This window comes from Beta vulgaris, chromosome 3, assembly GCF_026745355.1.
Source record: "Beta vulgaris subsp. vulgaris cultivar EL10 chromosome 3, EL10.2, whole genome shotgun sequence".
In the NCBI taxonomy this organism is placed as follows: Eukaryota; Viridiplantae; Streptophyta; class Magnoliopsida; order Caryophyllales; family Amaranthaceae; genus Beta; species Beta vulgaris.
The window spans coordinates 2130244-2157527 of record NC_079204.1 but is presented as its reverse complement, the minus strand read 5'-3'; the positions used below and the strand labels follow the sequence as shown (position 1 = coordinate 2157527).

At 35.6% G+C, this 27284-nt stretch overlaps 4 protein-coding genes across 4 annotated transcripts; 3 read left to right on the top strand and 1 right to left on the bottom strand.

Moving 5' to 3' along the window:
- Positions 1–263: 263 nt before the first annotated feature.
- LOC104888023 (ER lumen protein-retaining receptor B) lies at positions 264–5441 on the top strand. The gene is made up of 6 exons (XM_010672834.4): positions 264–635; positions 1517–1782; positions 2885–3000; positions 4212–4285; positions 4393–4456; positions 4958–5441. The coding sequence occupies exons 1-6, from the start codon at positions 545–547 to the stop codon at positions 4992–4994; spliced, it is 648 nt and encodes a 215-aa protein (XP_010671136.2). The 5' UTR covers positions 264–544; the 3' UTR covers positions 4995–5441.
- Positions 5442–6968: 1527 nt separating this feature from the next.
- LOC104888022 (ERAD-associated E3 ubiquitin-protein ligase HRD1B) lies at positions 6969–13023 on the bottom strand. Its single transcript, XM_010672833.4, has 8 exons — positions 12843–13023; positions 11983–12525; positions 10951–11127; positions 10689–10838; positions 10395–10603; positions 10064–10214; positions 9047–9302; positions 6969–7402 (listed from the first exon to the last, which is right to left on the bottom strand). The coding sequence occupies exons 2-8, from the start codon at positions 12513–12515 to the stop codon at positions 7256–7258; spliced, it is 1623 nt and encodes a 540-aa protein (XP_010671135.2). The 5' UTR covers positions 12516–12525; positions 12843–13023; the 3' UTR covers positions 6969–7255.
- A 2222-nt stretch (positions 13024–15245) lies between these two features.
- On the top strand, positions 15246–20769 carry LOC104888021 (DNA polymerase epsilon subunit B). Its single transcript, XM_057393470.1, has 13 exons — positions 15246–15611; positions 15706–15862; positions 16593–16746; positions 16909–17041; positions 17384–17460; positions 18220–18324; positions 18436–18516; positions 18599–18729; positions 18812–18906; positions 18985–19084; positions 19742–19856; positions 19947–20057; positions 20201–20769. Exons 1-13 carry the CDS (start codon positions 15446–15448, stop codon positions 20339–20341), a joined length of 1566 nt encoding a protein of 521 aa, XP_057249453.1. The 5' UTR covers positions 15246–15445; the 3' UTR covers positions 20342–20769.
- A 3417-nt stretch (positions 20770–24186) lies between these two features.
- LOC104888020 (probable NADH dehydrogenase [ubiquinone] 1 alpha subcomplex subunit 12) lies at positions 24187–27177 on the top strand. The gene is made up of 5 exons (XM_010672829.4): positions 24187–24361; positions 24628–24654; positions 25823–25911; positions 26563–26672; positions 26770–27177. Exons 1-5 carry the CDS (start codon positions 24273–24275, stop codon positions 26923–26925), a joined length of 471 nt encoding a protein of 156 aa, XP_010671131.1. The 5' UTR covers positions 24187–24272; the 3' UTR covers positions 26926–27177.
- The last annotated feature ends 107 nt before the right edge of the window (positions 27178–27284 follow it).

Here is a 27284-nt window from a genome sequence, read left to right as displayed (position 1 = left end):
AAAGATATTTCGGTTAACCGTTCATTCAAAAATCACAATCGTAACTTTATCGTTTAACCGCTAATTTTCTCGGTTCGTTAACCGTACTGTTAAAATATTTTTTTACCAATAAGATTACCACTCATTTTGATCGATTTTTCAGTATGTTTTTCGATTTCGATCTCTTATTAGCACCCTTATGACTTGTATAAAGTCTAATAGAAGTAGTAATTACCATGCAAGCGTAGCATCGAATAAATATTACAAATTACGGAGGAAGTATGTGGAGTTATTGTGGACCATGGTGTTGCCATAAACATAGTCTACAAATCCTCCATAGCCTATTGTACTTTGTGAAAGAAAGCTTATAATGGAGGAAATTGCATTAAACAAATGATGCGCACCAAACAAAGTACTTCCTAGAATCACCGCTTCTTCTCACACAAAGTCCACGCAACGGCTACTCCTTTTTCTCTCTCCTCTGCTACATTTTTGCAAAAACCCCAAAAAAATCAGAAATTTTTCTATCTGAAATCACATTTGTGAGAGTAAGAAGAAATAAAAAATGAATCTTTTTAGGTTAGCGGGTGATATGACCCATCTCCTTAGTATCATTTTCCTCCTTTTGAAGATCCATGCTACAAAGTCTTGTTCTGGTAATTCCATTTTCCTTTCTTTTTCATTCCCATAATTTTGTTTTATTTATTGTATTTTGGGTATTGCATTTGTTGTTTAAGTTGATTTTTCTTGATTTTTTTTAATGGGGGTATTTTATGGGTTATATGGGTTAATTTGTTGTGAGGAATTTAGTGGAGAGAGCTTTGTAATTTTATATATTGTGCATGTTTTGGGAGTTATTTTAGATGGTTTATGAATTGGAATTCTTTTTGGAATTAGCATTTTGTTAGAATTGTGAAATGGTTTTGTTATGCTTTGAATGTGATTGATTTTGGTTTGATTACGTGAATGTGGGATTGTAATGGGTGCTTTGCAAATTGGTGATGCATTTTATTAGCATTGTGAGCTAAATTGGGCATGTAAGGGAGAATGTGAATGATTCCCTCATATTAGCTTGCTAGGCAGGTGAATCTGTTGGAAATCGATTCTCGAATTTGATTGCCACTCTTTAATTATTGCAATTTATAGAAGATGAGTATTAGAGAGCAATTAGCGTTGTAAACGGGATTTGATCTCAGGTCTTGGATACCACCCCCATAAGACTTTAGCAACTAAGCTCCTCATAGCGGATGATTATTGATTAACTAGGAGTCTAGGACTGGGGTGAGAGCTTATTGCGGGTGCGCTCTCTTCTCCGGAATGGTTGAACCTCATCAACCTGATTAGACCTCATCAGCTTGAACTAATTTCTTTTAAATTGAAGAGAATGCACCCTTAAAGGGTGATGTTGAGCCTTTGGTGCTTAAGCTCATTGTAGAGCAGATGTGACATGGTGTTCTTGTGTTGAAGTAATCTTGCCTGTATGATAGTTTTGGTGATTTTCATGTTCAGCTGAACATTTTTTTATCTCTTGCTCCAGGGATATCTTTGAAAACGCAGGAATTATACGTTATCGTTTTCTTGACTCGGTACTTGGATCTCTTTACTAGATATGTCTCGTTATATAACACTGTAATGAAGGTAGTCTTTATTGGAACATCATTCACCATCGTTTGGTACATGAGGTACCATAAAGTAGTTAAACAAACATACAGCAAGAATGAAGATACTTTCCGGCATTACTTTTTGATGCTGCCATGTTTTGTGTTGGCTCTTCTATTTCACCATGAATTCACTATGATGGATGTAAGTCATACTTTCTGTGTTCTTTATTTCTTTTGTATATATTGTATTGTCTTTATATACTTCATCTGGTTCTTTTATTTGCAATATTTACATATTGATCTATCAATCTTATCCCGTATTCTCTCACCAATCAATAAGAAAAAATATAATCAAGTGGGATCTTATTTGATTTGTTTTAATGCATACTTTCATAATATCAACATTTTATAACTTTTACTTATACATAAATAAAGATATTAAGGATCAAAGTAATATTGGATAGCATATAGAGATTAAATATTGCAACTAATAATAAGCACGGCATGCACGCTGTAGCAAGAATTTAGAACAAATCTAGATGACACTTCTTCAAATATAGCAGTTCTGATTCATGGCAAGCAAAATTATAAAATCTAACACTAAATCCCAGAATTGAAGATGTCAAGCTAGAAGAATTAATTAGCTTCCTTGATGTCGTTTGTTCACGATTTATGCAACACAGGTGTTAGATGTGATCATGATGATTGTGAATCCCTGAACTTTCACCATGAGAGGAACTTTGCTCCATGAAACAAAAAAGCACATAAGCTCACTCCCTTGTTTCATTTTACATATAGCATATTGAATTATTAATCATAATATACTAATTAATTTGTTACTATACTTTTGTGTTTCTGGGTCTACTATACTTCAGCTCCCAAACTTCTAGCAATAACTGTATCCATACGATGCCTGTATATAGATGAAACCCAATGTACATTCTGAATGACAAGCTAATAGTTGAAGAGCCTATTTTGGAGCACTTTAATGACTAAGTTAGAATGTCGTACTAGTAGAAAAATCTCCTGTCATTCAACATTGGCATTCCAAAAAGGTGGAGTTGGTAGGATATAAAAACCTTAACTTACATTGGACAAGCCTATAAGTCTTTGTATTAGGGACTAGCCGTCACTTCAGATCAAACTTTTAATCTCTTATATGTCTAGGTTCACTGAAACCACACAAGAAATGATAGCTTCTGTATTTGGAAACACATTCGAATGCTTGATATGTTGTCTTCTTCCTTTAGATTTCTCATATAATGTTTTTCTTCATTCTTCTTAATTCTTGAATGTGTTTGTAGATTCTTTGGACCTTTTCATTGTACTTGGAAGCAGTTGCCATCTTGCCTCAACTGGTATTGTTGCAGCAATCAAGAAACATTGATAACTTGACTGGGAATTATGTGTTCCTCCTTGGGTATGCTCTTTATTAGTTCCTTATATTTTAATTCAGTTTGCTTTGATTTTGCATGGTCAAGAAGCTACAGTGAAGAGTATTATTTTGATTATACTTGGCTGCTTTCTTGGAGCTGTTTGTATTTGATCATGTATACTTCTTACTACTAGAATACCTACTTGCCTTTTACCTGCGTTATAATGCTGGAGTTGTTTCTGTTTAGCTTGTTAATCGTGAAAGAAATTGCTTGGAGCACTCAAGGATGCAGCCATTGTGATTGTTGTGCTCTAAATGATTTCGGAGTTTATGCTCTATTTGCTTTAGTGTTTCCTTGCATGATATTGTGATATAGGATTTAACTCTTCCCCGCCTTCCCCATTTTTTATCCAATTGGCGTCATAGATTGCTTAAAGAAAATACGCGCACCTAGCAAGTAAAGATTTGAAGATTAGATGTTAGAATTAGAAGGAAACAAATACTCCACAATTGCAGCTGCAATGCTATACTGTATAGGCCAACTTCCTCGCCCTGAGATGGAGCCTCTTTACGCGCAGTGTAATGATGTGTGTGGTAAAGGTGGAATCCCCCTCTCCCTGTTTCTTTCTCTGATAGAGGTAAGAGTGGATTATTGAAAGTGTACATTATATGCGTTCTGAAGTTATGGCCCTTGATCCATAAATATATTTCCGGATATCACTAATTCTTTTATGTGAAGTAAAAAGAGCTACTTGTCACAGCAGACTAGTAGCACGTGACATGTGCCAAAAGAAAAAAAGGTGAACTCGATTCAATGTCCAGATGAACACTAGATGTGCTTCTCATCTGCTGCCACCATTAGGCAAGTGATGCCCTTTCATGTGAGTTCAAAGGCAATAGCATAGGAATTACAGGACTCAGGGCCTGAGGCCTGAGGCTGTTTACATTTACCAACTTGAACTTCCCCAGGCATTGCCTTGTGCACGAGGTAGCCTCATCAAGGACAGCTTGACTAGTGTTATGCTGCAATATTGCAAATGCACCTCTCAACTGAGATATTATTATTTATTACTTACTTCCTCCGTAATACTTGCATCATGTGTATTGGTCACGCATTCTAAGGAAAAAATTGGAGAAGATAGGCAAACAAATCAATTACAATAATCAATAATGAAAATTTTATGCTTCGCTTCTCTAATCTCTTGTTTTAAATGCTTGACCACCGCTTATACTATCCGATTTTCTCTTTTGTGCAGTGCATATCGTGCTCTTTATGTCGTGAATTGGATATATCGATACTTTTTGCAAGATCACAGGGCACGCTGGATTCGTAAGTTTTGAGAAGTTGATACTCGTTTGATTGCTTTTTATTGTTGGTGGTGTTGTGTGTGTTTATACATGTCTGATATAATTTACTTTAATATAAAAAACTTGCAGTTTGGATATCAGGTCTGGTTCAGACAGCCCTTTATGCTGATTTCTTTTATTATTACATACTCAGGTATTTCTCTCTGCATGCTTCTGCTCTCCTGTAATTCCCAATAAATACTTGTACCACAATTCCACCTGAAAATTTTTATATAAAAGAAAAAAGAGAAGAAAAAAAGAACATTAAAGTGACTCAATGACTTGCTGAATTCATGCCAAGAGATTATTGCTGCAGGGAATGCAAAATAGACTCCCCAACGATTTGACTGGAATCATGAAGTTGTGACTGACTTGATTGTAGTTTCTATTTTAGTACTTTTCAGTTACCATGAAGAGCAATATATCTATGATGGATATACTTTCTTTCCCCTTAAATTGAGATATTCTGAAATCGAGATAATACTTCTACTTTTACTCATTTTTAAGCTGATTTTTTTTAATCAATGCCTAGTTTAACATACTAAGATTAATATATAGATGTTTTTTAAGTGCATATTGCTAGACGCCTATACCCTTAGAACATCATACGATAACTTTTTTCTTTTTCTAACCATCAATTTGTTTGCTTGTACAGTTGGAAGAACCATGAGAAGCTCAAACTTCCTGCTTAATTTAGGCATAGAGTGCGGTTCAGCCCTATACATGATTTAGAAAGTTAATTTTGTTCCAGTGACAACTGAAACACTACGTACTCGAAACAAACAAAAAAAAAAGTTCTATAAAAAAGGAACAGCATATATACTATTGTCGAAATGTTGGCATAGTTGATTTGTGCCTCTTCTAACTCAGCAGATAAATTACCGTTTCTAGTTCAATGTGCAGAAGAGTAGCACCATGACAAGGCGTCATATCTTAGTTTGGATTTTCTTCTGTTTTTGTTTGTTGTGGAGCGTCTCTGATACTGTACAAGAATTTCTAATGTTCATACACACAGTACAGGCCAGGTCTATTATACCTTCCGTAATGACGAAGCACGAGTCTGTATGGTCACAGTTCACATGGTTACTCTGTATGTTTTTGTTTGAGACGCAATATCTATTGCTAGACATTTGGTCACAGTTTTGTGTGTTTTTCTCCACCTATTCGTTGGAGTAAATCTCTTGTAATTGTTCATATGATGTTTCAAGAAAATCTAGCTAGACAAGTTGTTTGGCCTTTTTACCTTGAAAGAAGAAAACGGTTACTTACCTAATCATTTTCCACAGATTGAAATGCAGATTAACATCCTTTTCCTTTGTTTTGTGAACCATGGTACGACTAGTAAGGGTAAGAATGTTAATATAACTCTTCGTTCGGTTGCTAGTAAATAGTCTTACTTGAAAGAGGAGGAAAGAAAGCGGTTTTCAACTTAAAACTCAATTTGAATTCCAGCTTACCTTAGAGGCTGAGTTATGTACCAAATCAGCACAAGATGGAGCTAAGGATATCAGGCTTTGAAGTTAAGAGACCAGAGGTTGTTTGGTTACCGTTGGAATATAATTCCTATGGGAAGTCTTATTCATGGGAAGTAAATTTCCTTGTCTATTTCCTAGGAAATGGCTTTTGGTGTTTGGTTGAGCATAGAAATTTATAATTGATAGAGGAATTTCTAATCACCAACAAGGAAGTTGGTGATTAATTTCCTACACTTTATAGGAATTTTCATTTCTTGGGAAATTTTATTTCCCATGAATTTCCTATTTCCTGCATATCAAACAACTATCCTATTTGTACTTTCTAGGAAATTCAAATTCTAGTGGAATTTGAGGTGGACCAAACGACCTCCTAATGTGCGATGGAGTTAGTAACTTTGTTAATTTAGGTTACAATTATAAGAGAGTTTGTTCAATGAATCTTGTTTCGTAAAACGACGAGTTTTTTTTTTAAATTATCTCCCCTCTTCTTCTAGTTGGTGTCAACAGTATGAGAAGCCATAAACTCAAAACTGAAAACTAGCATCTTCCTTTTCCTAGTTTACACCCTTTTTCCTCTCCAATCTGGCAATCTGTACAGCGACACCAAAACTGAAAACTAGCATCTTCCTTTTCCTTGTTTACACCATTTTTCCTCTCCAAACTATGCAGCGTTGTTGTCGCTGTTGAATTTAACCCTTTGTCCTGTTCAAAGAAGGAAAGAGGAAGAATAAAGAGGGGGAACTAAAGCTAGTCTTATTTACTTTTTCAAACGCTCAATTTTGGTAACAAAATTCTATCTAGCAACAATTTTTAACAAAGTTATTAATATTACATCTTTCAATTTGAATTAGAACATACAAGTCCTCAAGGAACAAAAAAAACAAGACTAAACTGAGAATCCCACTTTGCAAAGGACAAGAATCGAACCCTTGTAATAGGGGTCAAAGAAAGGCTTTCAATGAATTAGACCGACCATGATTCTTTCATCTATTTCTTAATACTTGCAATGTATTCTCTTTTGGGACATTTCACAATATTTGCAACATTTTTCGGAATATTTAAACACATCTGCACATGGACCATGTTTCATTCTTCTCTCTTTTTGGTTCATATGCTATTTACAAATGACTCCTTGAGTCTTTATTAGCTTGAATAAAATTTGCTTCTGAATACATATTGAAACAAGTCAAGTTGAGCTTGCCTTAATTCACTTGTCAGCAAGGAAACACATTATAACCAAAATTCTCCAAAAGTCAGGAGGTCTATACATCATATAACACCTCTCTTCTTTTATATGTACAGACCCTTTTAACAAGACATCATGAATAACGTTCAATCAATTTTGACAATTAAAAGGGCCTATTCCACCCCAAATAAAAGAAAATAAGCATTCTATACCAGCTCTGAACATAATTGATACAACAGCAGTGTAGATCTATCCTCTAAACCCTTCATATTAGAACTGTGCAAACTCACAACTATGATTCTTTGATATTTGTCTGAGAACAAGCATCCGAGCTTGATTCCGTAGTTTGACCATTGGTAGCTGCCGATGAGGAGTTGCTAGAGCTGGCACCTTTATCCAGCTCTTGTTTTTGCAGGTACTCAAGTTGACTCTGTAACATCTGAGGCAGACACCATGATCGTTAGTTGTAAGGAAAACAGAAAATAGTGAAGCACTAGCAAATAGAGTACCAAGAGGTTTGCTATAATTATATACATACCAATTATTAGTTCAAAAGATCACATAAATATTAGTTTGTTACTATCGACACAATTCAGGTGCAAAAGTAGTAGTTATCCAGACTTCAGCGATATCCCAGCTCAATATGCATCATATCAAGTCAAAGAAGGCCGCAGTTGAGAGCCCAAGTAAAGTTACTTCATGTGGTAGAAAAGCTGAAATTTAAGTAATATTTCTGTCCAAATTATATACCAACCAACCTAACAGCTTTAGATTGAATAGCTTCTAGGAAATATGGTTTTGTCTATCTTCCTACCTGATCCTTACGAAGGAATTTATAGCTTGACTGAGAGCCCTTTCCAATTGTTTGTTATGACCAATTTCGGACAATACAAGATCTAGTAAGTTGCAAAGAGGCTTACAAAACTGAAATACAATTGTGCTTCCATAGATGAGCCTGTGTGGTTATCTCTCCCTCTCAGATTGCTAATGATTGAGAGAGAATATCTCTAAGTCAATAAAGTTTCTCTCCAAGGAGGTCAGGGTTAAAGCGAACAATATCATATATTGGAAGACATCAAAAAATGAAGTCCGTTTTCATTGAAAAATTGCCACATCCCACAAGGAGATCACCATCTCTATCTCAACTTCCCTTCACTGGCTCTTTATAAGTAGAAGCTTAGGCGACGTTCCCTCCGCCTTTTTCCGCTAAAGATTTACAAATGTGCATAGGAGGAGAAACTTCAGTCTAGGAAGTTGGTGTAGGCCGTAGCTAGTGTTAAAGAAAGAAGATCAGTAAATAACCTTCTCTTCTGTATCTGGGTTCTTGACTTATTTCCCTTTGGTATTTATCGTTAGCCAAACAGGAGATCAGTTGAGAGTTAACACGTATCCCAAACTCCAAACTATGTTCAAGGCTCGGGAAACAAAGATGAAGAAAAGTTGGGGCATGATTCATGAAGTGTAGATGTCTGTTCCTTTGGCAATCTACTGGTGTACTTGTATTCTTGGAAGGGTAAAAACTACATCATTTTGCACGCAAAGCTTCTCCATGTTAAAAATTAAGATATCTATCTTGACTATCTGTAAGGCTGTTGCACATATTGGACACTTGGAGCCAAGCTTTGCATTGGAAAATCTTTATTCGATTTCGAGGACAGATTTGTAGTGTACATGATAGGCTGATCGCATCAAAAGTTCTGTAACTAATAGGATTGTTCATCATTCATGGAATATAAGTGCATAAATGCATTAGGGTATATAGTCCAAGCCAACACATCATACAGACTTAATTAGTGATCAAATTATAAATAATAAGCAGAGTCCCAGATTAAGTCAGACATGTGCAAGGATTCTAGAAACAATCAGAGAATGGATATTAGTAACCATATAGAGTTATAGACAATACATGCTATCAGCATGAGAGCACATGAATTTCTTTGTCATATTAAAAAAGAAAACGCATTACAAGTCACGAAACAGCACAATCAGGGGACCAAAGCAGCAAAGGGAACATTTCCAAAAAAAAAAACCAAGCAATCAAGATAGCCAGAATTGGACCTTTTTAGACCATGAACAAAGATACCTGAATTTGCTGTTCAAGGAGATTTTTCTGGGAGTCAATTGAAAGATGACTGCCTCCCTCTCTCGCGGCAGCAGGTACTTCGACCGGTGGAGCAGCAAAAGGAGACAACTGGACATAAGGAATATTCATTTGCCCACTGGACATCAGTTGTTGATGCTGAAATTGTCCAACTGAACCTTGCCCTTCATCAAAATTTGCAGTACTGGGACCACGCATAGCATTATAAACTGGTGGAAGTACGGCATATCCAGGACACCTGCAGATAAGGAGAAAATTCAGCTAGCAAAGGATCTTTCAAGCTCTTCATGGTTTAGGAAGTCAGAGGGGCGGTTCTTTACATTGCTGAGCATGCCAAATGCAAATCTTCATATAGTATGCCACATCAAACTTCACATTTTCAAATTCACAGATTTCTTGTCAAATGAGAAACAGACATCTGCAAATTTAAAGCAAAACAATCCAGCTAAAGCCATGCTTGAGGATCATTTTTTACTTTTCAATATTTCCAGACAAATGAGCAACAGGCATCCGAACACTTCCAGCACAACCAATCCAATTAAAACCATGTTTTAGGTTTTACTTAAATACTTGACAGGCTTCATAAGAAACATAAGAAAAAAGGATTCATAATTTATGTATGTAACTGTTAAGACTACCATGAGGCAACGAAAATTAACAAATTAATCGGTATCACCTGGTTAAAGAGACGAAATATAGAGCTAAAGCTAAATTACAGCAGTTGCAGAAACGATGCTCAGAGGATTTACTCACAACAGTCTGGTATAGCCAAGATGATTGATCTTCAAGTTGCTAATGAACAGAGTGATGACTCATATGTTTAGACAACATTTTTTTTTTTTTTGCTAGCAGGCAGCAATAGATTATACGCAATTGATGCTGAAAATTACCATTGTAAGACAAATACACCTTTCCTCGAATACATATATCTAAGACGTTATCACGACTATTTAACTATACTCAGTATATATCTGGATGACAAAGACATTAAGAGCTCACCATACTGACGAATTAGCAGAAGGGTAAACAAGAGATTTCTCGTAAATTGCAGCAGCAGCAGCTGCAGCCTGGAGTCTAGCCTGATTACCATTCAAAGTGCTGTCTGGACCAGTAGCACCAGTTGAACTTTGACCGGGTGCACTTGTAGAAGCTGAAAAATCATGGAACAACATTAACAAATGTCACTTGACGCAAATAAAGTAAGAACAACATTTACTAATGGTTTCTATACTCATCATAATATTGCAATTATTTCACCAATAGCATGTTTTGCTTAAGGCATTTGGTTCTGGATACTGCACTAAGTTACACAGAAGTAAAGTATGTGTACCAGATTGATGTACACCAGACTGCAATCCAGGTTGCCCTCCAGCTGCGGTTGTTCCAGTTTCAGGTGGTAGAACAAGGGCCCTGCAGGTAGGACAAGTATTTTGTCTTTCCAACCACGATCGAAGACAATGTACATGAAAAATATGTCCACATCTCAATTTCTTGGCCGTAGTCATTTCCTCACGACATATAATGCAAGTTGCATCACTTCTGCATTTTGCAAGTCAATGATCAAAACAACAGCACAGCTATATAGTGAGAGTATAAAATATCTATATCCAAGGCAAAATCTCACGTATTTAGTTCCTCTGGGGTTGCATCTGGAAAACGGTCATTCATATTAGAAGTAATCTTCCGATAGCGAATGTAATCGGCAATACGAATTTTAAAGTTGCGGAATGTCTCGTATAGCTCTCTTATAAGATGCAAAGGCACACCATAATTCCTGCACGGTTACGAAAAGATCAACCAAGTACCCTCAAGGAGGCATATATGCTAATTTGAAGCATCTAGCACACTCCATTGACAGTTCACCGACAATAAAACTGGAAACTTACACAAAAATCACCATAAAGAAACAGAGGTACATAGACAAGTGCAGCAAGTCTCGAATAAGCTCCAGGTAGAATGTACACACAGCCTTCTTCTCCCATTGCCCTTCCATAAGCATGTCGCTCACATAGAATATGTACTTCATAAACATAGCCACAGTTGTTGTAGCAAGTATCATGTACCTGAATCATATAATAATGAGCAGTCATGATCAATGCATCCACCGAACAGCAGACATAAGAAAACTGATCCACTATGCCATCAATTTATAACCAAATCTAATAGAATTAGAACACTAATCCAAAGAGGTAACATTCTGAAATTCACGATATGGTAGACCAAGATTTCCATCAAAAATTCTTCTAAAATAGAGGCAGAAAAGTTCAAACAAATAGACAGATCAAACTTATATGCTATATAACAGAAGCGTGATGAACACGACTTTAACAACTGCCATGATTTCATCTGCAAGCAACTGACTTAATCTGTTGACAAAAGACAAGTGTGGATGAAACAACAAAATGAGAATGTTTATGCACAAAAAGGGGGAAAGAAAAGCAATTGTGGAGAAAAGGCAAAAGGAGACTCTTTGCAATAATACACAAAAGACCTCTCTTAACCTACTCTAAGTTCTCTGGTTGCTTGTTGGACACATTGGGGGTCATTATAATGAAATTGTATAAAGAAGATTGATGAATAACATGAGAGATGTTAAAAATGAACTCTAACATTGATCCTCCACATTCTATATCTTCGCAACAGAAAAATTTCACCAAGCGAATAGTTATGATCATTAGATATAGAATAAAAACCACAGTATAATGACAAGGCAAACCAAACCAACACAACATTAATCATCACTAGATAAACTAAACATGTTTAAATACTAGTATCTTGGGCTGTGAACCGTTGCTACTAGCAAGAGCCACCAAAAGAAGAATTGCCGCTATTTAACCCTAAACAAATAATAAAAGATGGCACTAACAAATAAAAGATGGCACTAACAATAACAAAAGAAAGAGAGAACATAGACTTACTCGAATGAGAAAAAGATGGACACTGAAGCTTGTTGTGTCTCAATTAAAGATTTCACCGAGCTATACAGGAATACGCCGTCTAGGAAAAGAAGGAAACCCATAAAAGAGACAATCCTAACATGAGACAATGTGGGCACAGCTGGTGTTGTTTCAATAAACTCCACCCTCTTTTGTGCCAGCCAATGCAACGACTTGATCAAGAGAAGTGCAGTAACCATAGCAAGAAACGATACCGAAAAATCCTGCCGGAAAATAGTTATAGCAAACAGAATCTCCATAACCTCCCTCCATGACTGCTCATTCAACCTCTCAACCTCGGCCTCTCGAAGCCGGCCAAGAAACACCCGTTTCGCCAATTGCCACAAAGAACACAGTATAACCAAACCCATGTTAAGAAGTATCACTAAACTGATCTTCGACGTCGAAAGATAAACCATGGCAGGGTAAAACTGCCTTCTACTATGAAATGCATGATAAACAACAGCAAATGTTGCAAACAAACTTAACCCAGCATATGGTTTTAGCCTCACCATCTTGCAAAACCTAAACAACAATCATAAATCTATGTCAATTCACATAACCCTACTTTCAAAACTAACTCAAACATTTACATAACAAGAAATAACAGTCTAAAATCATAACTTCATAACCCTATTCTACCTAATTTGAAACTCACAATTGAAACAAGAAAAATTAACTCCACAATTTAAGCGAAAAAAAGATTATTTAGCTTAAAAAATTGTTTTTAATGAAAAAGATTAATAACCCACAAAAACAAGAACTGAAATATCACTAAAATTTGTGGAAGATCCAAATGTTCAATCTTAAAGCTTTGTAATAAAAGTAATTCGTAAACAAACCTTCAATTTCTCGGAAGATCCGAGTATCCGATCTCGTCGAAGAAGTTTAATTTGTACGCAATCTTTTTTTTCTCTCTCTTGAAATCTGGTAAGAAAAATTGATGATGGAAATCTGATAATGTTTAATTGATGGTCAACTTTTTAGATAAAAAGCTGTTTGGAATTTGGATTATTACAGAGGTGCGATAGAATAGGATTGGGGAAATCCGGAAATGTAAATTTGTAATTAAGGGTTCGAAAGGGAAAAAAAAAATTGAGTCAAAATCAACCCTTTTGTTTTTACACCCAAAACAAATTACTGTACAAATGGAGTATCAATGTCATTTTTCGTGCTTAAACGTAAGTTTTGGGGATGATTATGATCGTGTTCGGCACTAGTGTTTTAGATAGCGGTTAGATTGGACAAAACGTTATTTAAGAAAATTATGAGTATTCGGTAAGGTAATGATTGTAGTAGCAGGTATCGGTTGTAGTAGATTATAGGTAACGGTTGCTGAACGTTACAACAAGTAACGGTTGCTGAACGTTACAACAAGTAACGTTTGAGATTTTGATCAAAGATCGTTCTTTAACGTCAACGGGGGTCTTTGGCCATGAAACCCATTCGCAAGCAATGATGTAAAGGAAGCCCAACATTTGTTTGGGTTCCTATTTATTTTGTTGCTTTTTTTCAAACTTAAAATAAAGCCTAGTGATTACTTATGACACGAAGGCAAGTAGGTGTGTATAGCATTAGTTTTAGGTTTATCATTTGCTGATTTAACAAAGCTTGTAACAGCAAAATGATTGAAGCTTTAAGAGGAGGCGTGAATCAAGGATCTAGCTCCTAAAATGTAACTCCTTTGGAAGGTTTTGTAACTAATTTTGTGAAGTCTTTTGGCTTCTTTTGCTGTTCCTAACCCTATTTACGGAGATCTGTTCAATGGAAGTCGGATTTTGAGTGATATAAAAAACCTTTGTGTTTTGAGTTTGTCTCAAGTTTGAAACTAGCCTTTATTACTTTGAGTGTCTCTTGAGTGATAAGATTAGCGAAGATTGAGCGAGTCTTGTCTTTGGCCTAAGATCCCAAATCATTGAGTTTGTCTTGTGAATTGGTCATTATCCTAATTCCTAATTCCGTGAGTTACAAAGTGTTTTTGTGAGTGTTCTTGTTCTTGAGTTTAAAATCATCATCCAACTATTTGGAAGGTGTTTTCAGGTTCACATCAGATTTATAGGTAGCGGTATAGCAAATAAACACCTATATAATAGTATAAGATAGAGTTGTTAACCAATGTTTTTTTTATCGCTTTTTCCTTATACGGTCTATTCATGGTTTTATTTTATGGCAATTCATTCTTTTTTCCTTATAGTAACAATGATGTGATTTAAGTATTTATTTTAAATACTCCATTTTTTTATATCGGTCTCACTTAGAATCTTGACATTATTCGTACTTAGAAAGAATATTCTCAATTTTTTTCAATTTATAAGAAAAAATATAGTCACGTGGGTTCTTGTTCGATTCGTCTCATTTAGTACATTATTAATATTCCATTGTAATAATTTGTACTAATATATGATGAAAGATATTTAAGTTCAAAGATGGACATTGGGAGATGTGCACAGGAAAGTGAGAAAGATAAAAAAAAAAAAAAACAGATGGAGTATAAGATAGTAAGATACAACTAATATTTCACAATAATTTATACTCATCACTCCACAAGTATTTTAGTTAAAATAGGTAATATATATATTTTTTGAGGGCTGAATATTACCGTAAATTTATACGTTTCTTTGAGTAGTTAAATAATTGTATACTCCTTTTAGTGTAAGTTATTTGAAAAAATAAATATTGAATTTAACTATTGAACGAACATATTGTAATTCATTTCATATTTGAATAAATGTCTTTTAAAATTTCAACAACTACTTTAATCGCTAATCGCTAACAGTCACTAATAGACAACTAGCAACTACCCCTACCAGCTACAACTAGTACAACAACTAGCAACTACTACAAGAACTAGTTTTGCCAAACATACTCTGTACGGATAAATTTTGGTTAACCAGTTAACCTAATCGGTAGTTTGCGTTTGTGGAGGTTGCTCCTTATAATGGGTAGTTTGCAAATGCGAAGATGACTCTCATGTGTTATATTTCCTCGAAAACCGATCCCAATCAAAATTACTTTCTTCGTAACAAAATAGATGTTACACTACCATTTTAAGCAACAATCTCTCTATATATCTCTCTCCTATCACCTTAATCCCATTTTTTCGTTCTTTCTTATTTTCAAAAATTGGACTGAAAAAATGTGTTTTTGAAAATGTAACATCTATTTTGTTACGGAGAGAGTCGATTATTGACCCGACCGGTACTCATTGGTACCATCTATTTTTCCTCGCCCATGGTAAGGGAAAATTACGAAGATCCAAAACCCTTGAACCCTTTTTTTCGCGCTTTATTACTCTCTTCCCCTCTTTCTTTTCCGCCTTTCAACATCCCAAATACTATCCGCGAGAGAAACCAGTCAAACCACCAAACTAGCAGAAAAAGCTTTTGGTGCACAGTTCTCAAATCCAGACTAAAATTCACACACCATAGAATTATAGAGAGAGAAAATGGGCGCGATTACGAGACAAGAAGTGAGCAAGCAGTTCAAGCTTCGGCGCTATACTCTTCAAGCTGCTGCACTTCAAGAGGTGCTTTCTTTCGTTAATCGCCATGAATTTGATGATCCTCATGAAGCTTTGGATCTTCTTCTCGACCTTCTCGATCAAGAGCCTCGTAATTTTCTCTCTCTCTTCAATTTTTTTAGTATTTTGAACAATTTCTGTAATTTTTTTATTTTATTTTATTTTATTTTTGTGTATTTTGGCAGTGAAATCGTCGAATTTGGACAAGGAAACGTTGAATCGAGTGATTTCTACTATGCTTGATGTTGATGAAGTTTCTGCTTCCAATTCTCATTTGCGTATTATCGACGCTTTCGTTATTCCTAAACTTCGTTATGATCCAATTCGGAAGATTTTCTATGAGTAATTGTTTTTCCTTTTTTTTATCATTTTGTTTTGGTTTGAATTCATGTCGTTCCAGAATATGATGTGATGAACTTTTTACTTTTTCTAAGAAAAATTGTGAGTTGGAAAGTGGAAGTGAGCAATTATTATGTGCAGAAATGTTAGTCTTTTGCATTTCATATTATAGACAAATGTCTTATCTCATTTTTTCAAAGTAAAAGGTATCAAGATTATATGTTCTTACCTTGAGGACATAGAAAAGTAGAAATAATTCCTATGTATAGCCACTAATGAATTTTGTAGTTCAATTTCAACAAATCTACCAAAAGTTTGTCATTTTTATATTAATGTATGTCAAAATATCGTACGAACATAGTAACATTTCTATATATATTCTAAGAAAATTTTGGTTAGACTATTGTATAGAAAAATTAATGGCCGATGTTAGCAAGGTTTAATCATGAAAGTCAAATGTGGCTTAATATCAGCGGCTAGGGAGTATAGAGAATGGCATTATATGGTCATGTTTGAATAATTGAATTGAAGTTGTCTTTGCTCACAGAGAGGGCAGAATTATGCAATATGTCATATATGTGATCATGCTGACAATGGATTTTTTAAGCTAAATTTATATTGGCATTGGAAATATATAGATGACATGGATTTGATGGGGGTGTTATGACAAATTTGAATAGTTTGTGATAAAAAACTTGCGGTGCTATTAATGGCTGCATTTTTTGGTACTCAGGTGTACAGTGGCACTTCCTATTCATGGTAATGCGCCTGCAAAGGCAGCTTTGTATAGAGATAGATTTGAGCAATTGGCGCAAAGACTTTCGCGCCATCCACATTTCTCAAAACCTGCATTTGAAACCGAATCATCAAACTACGGATGCTGTGAGGTATGTCATCATCTCCCTGATTGAGTTCCATTGACATGATTTCTTTAAGCCCTCCCCTCTAGTAGGAACTACGGCCTTCATCTTAGTGCCCCTTCTCCCCCCCTTTCTTTCTTGTCCCTCCTGTGTGTTTCATTGATTGTTCCATGGTACTGTGTGATGCAGATAGTTCCCATTCAGAACCTTAATTGGCAAACAGGGAAGAGGTGGATAATGGGTGTAATATCACAGCTGGAAGATGGGCATTTCTATCTCGAAGATCTTACTGCCTCAGTGGAAGTTGATTTATCTACCGCAATATCCTTGCCATAAGACTAACCTGTTTTACTCAGTATTGCTCTTTTATTCTAATAATTTCTGTAGTCTTTGCTTATCTAGAAGCTTTCTTTTATACTAACACAATTAATTTTGATTATTATATTGTAAGTTTGTGTGATTACTGATTAGGGCTCTCTAGAGTACTAAGTCCTGCTTTGGGTAGGAATAGGATTCAGATTGGCTTGCTGCTTTGAGAACTGTTTTTTTACTGTTGAACTGTGTGTAGTGCTGAGTTGGCTAACTTCTGAGTGTCACGTTTAGTAGCTAGTTTAATTGTAATATAATATACTGCATATTCTTTGTTTCCTTGACATATACTACAAGATTACCACCGGTTTCTTTACCGAGAATACAATAGTTGTAGCTGAAGGTGAGAAGCTGTCGAATGGTGTATTTAAGGTAAACTATAATTACTACCTTGATGCTGGTTTACTTGGTGCTAGTGCATGGTTTGTTCTAATCCTGCTATTACATTTCCTATCTTGTCTTCTTGCCTCGTACTCTCTCCCTTTCTCTAGCATTCGGTCTTCCACTATTTATTCATTTGTTGATCAAAAGCACGAGTTTTGGGCTACTACTATTACATTTCAAACGGTGTATGTAACATGAATCATTTTGAAGGTGTACTGTGCAAATCCTTGAACTGCCGAAGAAATGTTACTTGACTTGTGGCATTATTTTATAAAAGCAACTAATTAGAATTAGCTAAGAATATTACAGCTGTAGCCTGTATGATAAATTGTTAGCCTTGGGATGCAAGTAAAAGGCAATGTGTGTACAACGAACGTCATTACTTACAGAATCAATATATACAACATCTTGCTTTTGCATGAACCATTGTTATAGCTCTGACAGATGCTATAACTCGGGAACCAAATGATAGGAATATATGTGGACCGGAAGCAGCCACATTTGCGAGAGGAGTGTGACCTGAGTCTAGAGTTCTGTGATGTGCTACCTGATAGATTTCCTAGGCTGTGTTTGACAAGACATCTTTCTGAAATTTGGTTGAAATTTTTTGATTATATGCTGTCCCTTAATCTGCTTTGCCGCTCTGTTATATTGCACATTATGCCTGCATTCTGCTTATTAGTTTCGTACTTCCTTTATGCCTTTTTGAGTCTATTTTCTGAATGTGTTCTCCTGGGACTTATACAGGTCAATACATGTGGCTTCCCTCCCATAGAGAACAGAGAAGAGTCTCTATCATTTGTTTCGGGATTGGATTTTTTTGGTTGCGGTACTCTTACGAGTGAGGAGACGGTATTCTATATCATCTTTTTTTGGTCTATAATTCTCGGATTACCTATTTTCTTGAGAGACTGCAACTCCCCCAACTGGTTCATTTGTTTTGACCTTTGATACCCTCAACAGAGAAAACTAGCGGATATGGAGAAAAAGGCAGTTAATGACATGTTTGTGGTACTTTCTGACATATGGCTAGATGACGAAGAGGTAGTAGACAACTTACACTCTTCTATTCATATCCTTTTTTCGCTCTTAAATAAGGATTAAGCTTGATATCCACTCTTTGTAGACTATGGGAAAGCTGAAAGAAGTTCTGGAAGGTTATGAGTCCGTGGAGGTGGTTCCTTCTTTGTTCATCTTCATGGGGAATTTCTGTTCTTCCCCATGTAATCTATCATTTCATTCTTTTGCAAATCTCAGGTGAGGAGTCAATAATTTATCCCCGTGCCATTATGTCATCCCTTATCCTATTAGTGTTTGAATCACTGCGATTGGCATACAGATCCCAGTTTGGGAAGCTTGGGAGGATGATTGCAGAATACCCGCGAATACAAGAGCAAAGTCGGTTTCTGTTTATTCCTAGCCCTGATGATGCAGGTGGATTCTGTGTACTATCTTGTTCCTGCTTGTACATATCACTTCTGCAATCTAAATTTTGATATGTCTTATCTTCAGGCCCTTCATCTGTTCTCCCAAGGTGTGCTCTTCCAAAGTATTTAACAGAAGAGCTTCAGAAGGAAATTCCAAATGCCTTATTCATGAGCAATCCTTGCAGGTATAACGCCACACTTCACTATTTTTGTTTGGAGGCATCACAGGCATCCATCTGTTTGATGCCGGGGGGGGGGGGTGTCGAACAAATCATTTGGTATCGGTACTCCTCAGATTGGTACCAAATGCAAAAAAGAAAGTCGAGTTTTTTTCAAAAGAAAAAAAATCAATGGTACACAAACCTTTACCAAATGGTACTGGTGCTAAAATGGTATAAGAGTTTTGGGTATTAGTAGTCTTTTTCAAATTTAAGGTACGCTCTTTTGAACTTTATCTGAACTTATCGTCACTGGAGCGAACTAATTTCTGACTTGTCAAATCTTATTTTTGCTTATACTAACTTATTAGACCTTGTTAGTCCTTGTTTGAACTTATCTAAACTTAGTTTTTCTTATAAGGACGGAAAATAAGGTGAAAAGAACAAACCTTCAAAGGCTGTTTTTTGTTACAAAATGCACTTACATTTGGTACCCATCTAAGAGCAATTCGGGAGATTGGTATCAAACAAATATAAGCGGCAGGTTTCCCTTCTGGTCGCGTTCATGTTGAGTGAAAATTTCGCCCAATCTACATATCGCGTTCAATGCTATATTTGTCTTAATGCTAGGTTAGCCATCTGAATTTTAACTTATTCTGACTAGTTTCCTGCTTCGGAGAACAGGATAAAGTTTTACTCCCAAGAAATTGTAATTTTTCGCCGTGACCTCTTGTATAGAATGCGGCGTTCATGCCTGATTTCCCCGTCTGATGCTGAAACCAGCGATCCTTTTGCTCATGTGAGCTTATTGTTCTCTTTGCTCTTGTTGTCTTCTTTCACTGTCATTTTCTGCTTATCCACATCAATGATTCTTGAGTCTCTTTTGCAGTTGGTTGCTACCCTTGTCCACCAAAGTCATCTCTGTCCCCTTCCTCTCACAATCCAACCAGTTAGCTGGAATCATGATCATTGTCTCAATCTCTATCCAACCCCTCACACGGTACTGCATTCGCTCTTTACTTCTAGCATCGTTTATGATCATAATTTTAGTTTTTTGAAGAATAAAGAAGCAATTAGTAACAAACAGGAGTTGTGATTTCAATATTAACGCACATGTTGCTTTCATAATATTTCGTTGAACAGATAATTTTAGGGGATAGAAGTGAGCAGAAGGTATTCAAGTATGGAGGAGTTACATGCTTTAATCCTGGATCCTTCTCAAATGACCACACCTTTGTTGCATATCGTCCCTGTAATCATGAAGTTGAGTTGTCTGCTATTTAAGCCTTTGTCTTGGTAGAAAAATTAGCATGAGTAATCCGAACTTTTGGCCACCGGAAGTTCACCTTGGAATTTACTCAATATAATCCAATTTAGGCTATACTCCAATTGTAAATCTCACATCACTTGGAATATAATTATCAGATACAACACAACAGAATGGGGTTGTTTTGTACTCCATATTAAGGTGGATATGTGGGGATTATCTAAGCAAATGGGCAAATGGCCAAAGGTGAAGATTGCTCATGCTAATCTTCCTTTCCCTTGATTTCATTCTTATAAAAATAGAAATCATATGTAATGTTATCTAGTATTTTTGTTGTAATTTTCGCTTTTCGGCCCTTTAGGATAACAGAAAAGAATTATAATGTGAATTATGTACCATAGATTTGCATTCATGAGGAGATATATCTCAGTTACAATCTTGTAAATTGAATGTTTTTTTTTTCTTTAACCAGCTATGAGTGAAATTCTCTTATTTATTTTCATTTTCTTTGATCACAAAGAACATCTTGCAGAAAAAATGAACCCTAAACTCTTGAGCTCTACCAACACATGCTTAGTTCAACTGGTAGGGGAGTTGTTCTACCTTAACCAGAGGTATCGGGTTCGAGCCTTGGGAACGCAACAATGTGTGTTGGAAGAGCTTTCCCCCCAATTGGGGCATGACTCGGCTCGAATCTGGATTAGTCGGATCCAAAAATGGATTTCAGAAACCGGATGTGAAATTTCAACAAAAAAAAAACTCTCCAGCTCTCACATAGTCACATTCTAGATCTGATACCAGAAGAACTCTGCTCTTCCTCGTTCATACTTCCTGCATTTCCAAGATCATTCAACATTCCAACAGCTTCTTGTACTTTTCTTTGGATCTGATCAATCTTCATTCCTACTCGATGAATATAAACCAAATTACAAGGCCTATACATGCACTTTTTTAGAAGACTTTCTTGGTAGAAAACGAACATATAAATATCAGTTACAATTTCGATATCTCGAACGAGTTTCGTGATCTCTTCTATATGAGTTTTCAGAAGATCGTTACTACAATTTCCTTGTTTCTCTCTTTCATTCACCTGTCTTAAAAAACTTTGTAGATATCTGAGCTTGATCTTTAAGTTGCAGATCTGTTCTTTGACGTTATATAAGTACTTTACTTCTTCTATGATCAATGAACCGATGAGTTCTACCATAAAGGCTACAATGGATTCAATTAGCATTTCATTGGCCTTTTTTTTCCTTTGATGTTCTTGCTAGACTTGTATGAGTAGCTTATGTTTGACAATTGCTATTTCGAGCAACTCATCTGCTTGCTCGTATCAGATTTGAGGAAAGTTCTTCCTGTTTCTTTTCTTTTCTTTTCCTTCTTGGGTGGGGGGTGGGGGACCGTGCCCAATTAACTTTGTTTTTAAGCATGTGCAATTAAGTTGACACCATCTACATTCGAAAATAAAATAAATTAATACTACTTACTCCCTCTCTGTACCAATTTAGTTGTTACATTTTCTTTATCACGGTTTACGAGATGTAATTTCAAACACCAATATCTTGAGTTACATATATGAAAAAATTATAAAAATTATATATTTGAAAAATACAAATTGGGACGAATCAAACAAGATTCAATATGACTATGTTTTTTCTTATGTATATGGAGTAGAAGATAGTCAAATTTATGATGTGAATAGTGCAGACGGTCAAAATGTAGCAACTAAATTGGGACGGAGGGAGTACATTTTAAAAATAAAATGTAGATGTCAAATAACTTAATTGGTTAAAGTCTTGAAAGATGGTACCAAAAAACTTGGGATCAAATTCCGTCCACATTATTTGCCCTATGACTCTCTTCACACACTAAAAAAACATCTCAAAAATAAAATAAAATAAAATAAAATAAAATAAAATAAATATTATGCTGACCAAGTAGTAGTTGGTCTAATGGTAAAATTTGTATCTCTTAACCTACCGAGTTTGTCTTGTAAGAGACCGCCTACTTTAAATTAAAATTAGGCAATTGTAAGCCCAATACTAAAAAGAGAATTAGCCCAATAATGACTAGGTTAATTTCTTTCGGTGACTAGTTTAATCCATTTAGTTATTAGGTCTACTTTTATACTAAAATTAGACCGTCTCTTTTAATAATTTTTGTAACCTTAGAGATCAAATCTCACTAGAGACACTTTTTGATGGGTTTCCTTACCTTTCCTCACAATTATGAATTTCTCCTATTTTTCGAAAAAAACTCTTATTTTTTCCGAAAAACATTACAAAGAAGCAGGGGCGGTCTATATATATTAGGGGCCTTGTGCATTTGATAGAAAACTAGGCCCATTTACTTCAAAGCACATTAATTTTTTTTTCAAAAAAAAAAAACTAATACATAAAAAAATAGTATTCTCAAATTGCATAGTAATTCTGCAGAAACAACTAAAGCACTTTGAATATAAATATTTAAACATACATCAAAGAGAAAAAATTGAAAGAAAAAAAAAACAATCACCTTGGTCAGGCTCTAACGTTGTCGACCTGCCGTCTTATATTACTACTCCCCCCGTTTCATATTAATCTACACACTTTGACATTTCACACTATTCACAAATTTCACTTTGACCATCATTTGTGCTTTATAAGCGGATGAAAATATAGTCATGTGGGATCTTGTTAGATTCATCATAACATGTATTTTATTAATATGTACTTTTTATAATTTTTACAAATACAAAACTAAAGATATATGTCCTCAAAGTTTTGCATTGGCATGCGTAAAAAGTGTAGGTGTGTAGATTAAAAGTGAAACGGAGGGAGTATATTGTTGGTGAGCTCGTAACTTGAATACCAAAAACAAAAGTTTGTATTTGCTTGGTATAATTTGCATATCTAATTCAGAATACTTTACATAAAATTAAATCTCTAACTCAACTGTAAAGCATCCATTGGACTTCAGTTGGATAATTGAATCCTGGAAAAAAGTATGTTAATGTGACCATGAAGATCACCCCGACGCATAGCTCAACTGGTGAAGTGGTATGGTGGGTTTGCAGAATATGCCCTACGTCCCAGGTTCGATCCTTGTGATTGGATTACTGTGAGCGGCGGCCATGTTCTCCTCTCCCAGCTGAGGCACATGCTGCGACTTACCTCCTCCGTAGTATCCTAGTGGTGGGGGTGGCGGGGCCCTTAGGGTTGGGGTTCAACCTTTGCAGAATGTGACCATAAAGTAAATGTAGAGAGAATCGAAATATATATATAGCGCTAAACACTAGCTTAACATTACCACTAAACCATAAAACAGTTTCTTGTGCCAACATTGCAAAAATAACTAATTATTTGTTTGGAGCCCCATATTTTAGAGGTTTCTATGCCGTTGCCCATATTAAATTGGCCAAAAATCGCCCTTGCAAAGAAGTTGAAAAAAACAAGTCATAAGTTACCAATTTCATCTAAAAACTAATATTCTTATTATCTATATACTACTTTCAAGTCTTTTAGATATTAATGATGCTTATTACATATATTAAACTAAAACATGTGTTTGATCATACACGATGCACGAGAAAAACAAAAATCAACAATCCTAATTTTTTTTTTCGATAAGGAGAGAAAAATTAAGGAAAAACTCCACTAATCCGAGAGCCAACTTAAACATTCACACAAATAATAAGGAAAAAATCAATACAATAAAGAAGAAAGGAATATAGAGAAATAATACAAGCGTAACCCTTATGAGCCATCAAGTCCGTCGCTTGGTTAAAAAACCACTCCAATTTCAAAATGCACATAAACATCTTTGGGTCTATTCTCCTGATAATTCAGACCCACATAAAACTATAATGTTCCGAACTTAATATCAAGGCCCATAGCTCACAACAAAACACATTGAAAAACAAAAACGAGGAGAGATTGAGAGAGAAGTAGAAGAGGAGAGAGAAAATCAATGGCATCGATTGTGAGGAACACCCTCAAAGCGATCAAGGAGAAGGGATTAGGAAACTTCCTTCGTGAGCTCAGAGAAGAAGGTTATCTGTAAGTTTTTTATTTTATTTTTCCTTTTAATTCATTTTTGTTTCTTATGTTTATTCTCATCAAAGATTCATCAATCAATTCAAAGAAATTCGAGAAATTGTTGAAGAAATAAAATTAGGGTTTTTCGATCTGATGTTTTCTTTTGTTTATGAATTGAAATTATGAGTGAGCTGTTTTGAATTTTTAGATTAACTAGTTATTTTTTGTGCTGAATTTTTAAATTTTTATGTTATTTTCCCTGATTTTTCTGAATTTGATATTTTCAGGAGATGTTTGCCGGACGGAAACCTCCTGTAAGTGATTTAATTTCTATGTTATAAATGTTGTAGCATGATTAAGTAGTTTTAATGCAGTGTAAAATGTGAAGAAGTTTTGTGTGTGCAAATCAATTTGAAGTATTTGGTAGCTGTCTAGCTGATTTTGAGGATAGATTGAAATTTTGCATTTTTCGGGCTAATGACATGAGTTTGTATGATTAGTATTGTTTGAAAATTAATCTTCAGCTTCATATTTTGCTGAATTGCGGCTCCGTGTTCAAATCTTTCCCTCGTATTGCGCTGAAGTTTGGAATGATATTGTTTTTGCTTGTATATTACGCATTTATCTTGAACAAAGATCTTTTGGATTAACTTTTTCTGAGGTTTGTTGATTGAGCAAACTGTTTTTTCACCTTGAGCTGGTCGAAGTTATGTGGAGTTTCTCATGTTTTGGAGGACTAGATCCCCTATATCATGAGGAGAATGGGGTGTAGTGCTTGGTGCTTGGATTTGGCTTCAAGTTCCATTTGATGGAAATGGAAAATATTTTCAATGGGAAATTGAGTTTCCTCAAATAATGATTTCCAAGGGAAACACAAATGTAGATTAGTTTTCTTTTGCTTAGTTCCTTGATAGAAAAGTTAGAGAAAAACGGAAGAATAATGAAAGAGGGATGGAGGACAATGTGGCATTTCTTTATTTGAGAAGGAAATGTTTTCCAACCTTGGGAGAAATATCTTCCACTAATTTGGAAACCTAATTTTCACCAGAACAAATCAAACAAAGGAAAATGGGAAAACCACTCTTCCTGCTTGTGGTTATAGGACACCAAATTAAGGGTTCATGTTCGTATTATTTTCTTTTATTTGTGGTGGGGAGCATGATACTTCCTGCTTGTCTCCCTGCTTCTTTGGTTGTGAATTAGTTTATTATTGTGTTGTGGTTTACTAACCATGAATTCATGATATCTCTATCGCCTCCCAGAAATTAATGTTGTTGAGACTATCTTTGCAATGTTTTTGTTGCAATAAATCTCACACTATATTGCCTTGCATCAGTTTTTAGCTCTCTCTCCCCTATATGGTGCTGCCTGTTATGCAATAAGCTGTGTTGTTCATGTATTTTTTGTAACCCTGGTGATATAAATGGCAGCAATAACAACTACCTCGCTGTTTTATGTTAATTATCCTTCAACATTTTTCAGGCAAACCAAAATTCACAATATTGGAGCAAAGGTTGTGGGTGTCGATCAATATGGAAATAAGTATTATGAAAATCTGGAGCTTCAGTATGGTTAGTCTTTCATGTCTTGTAATTGCTGCCATTCTCCCTCCCTGCATGTTTGCCTCCGCTACTTGCCATTGACTATCGGACTTATCGTTTGATGTTCTGGTATCGGTTTAAAAATATATATCATGTGCTCATAATTCTTCGAGGTGGGTTGTTTGCCAACATGTCTTTGTGGCCGATGTTTCACAGTTGCTAGGTACTAATTTTGGTAAGATTAATTAGATACAAGTAGGAATAATGTGAGTTTATATTATGTTGGATTAATTGCTTCAAATTAATTATAAACTTGAGGAGAATAATCTGAATACAAGGTTTTACTAGCTTTGTCAGTAAAGCAAATGTCTATTCTTGCTGTATGTTTTCTGCCGTCGTGCCATCGAACATTGTTGTTTCAATTGAGTTTTTGGGTGTTACAGTTTACCTCTTAATACTCGCACTGAATGATGTTTATTCTCCTTTGTGAAATAAGGAGTTTTCTCATTTATTCCAACAGAAGTCTTAAACTAATATGATTCCGTGTTATGATAGACTTTGATCTCAAGTGATTATCATAGCAAATCCATGCACTTTTATTTTGATACCTATTAATGAATGGTTGTGGCGATTCATGTTTGTAATGGGAGCCTGAATTCTCTTCTGTTGAGGTTTTTGCAGGGAGACACAGGTGGGTAGAATATGCAAGTAAAAATCGTTATAATGCTTCTCAGGTGCCACCAGAATGGCATGGTTGGCTGCATTACATAACTGATCGCACCGGGGATGAGGTTAGTGTGTCAAGTGGAAGTACATATATATCATATCTTGTATAGTTGACGTATGATAAGGCCATAAACTGACTAAAGTGTAACAACTTGACGGCAGCTTCTAGCGTTGAGCACGAGCAGGTATGGAATCAAGCACAAGGAAAACTTCTCTGGAGAGGGTGATGAATATATTTACCATTCCAAAGGCCACGCTCTGAATCCAGGGCAAAGAGACTGGACCAGGTACCAGTCATGGCAGCCCGGCAAGAGCTAAATTGTACGGTTGTACTTAATTTTGCATTGCAAGGCTTTTTACCCAATGAAGTCACCTCCTGTGATGAATAATGCCTCGCTTTATGCAAAGTGCTCTTATGGCTGAGCAAGTGTTTGGGAATTTGAGCATAAATCAGGCAAATCTAACAATTGGAATGTTGTTCTTCTTCTGTTTTTACGCGCGTTTCCTGATATTATGATGTTGCAAGATTTTTTTGCAAAATGTATGTGAACTTTTTGTATTTGTGCTCCATGTTGCAATGTGTTCCATTTGGTCGTTGTTGGAGCCTTGGAAATATTCAGATGTAAGTAATTGCATATCTGCTACGTTGATTCTCTCTGTGAGACTGACAAATTTCT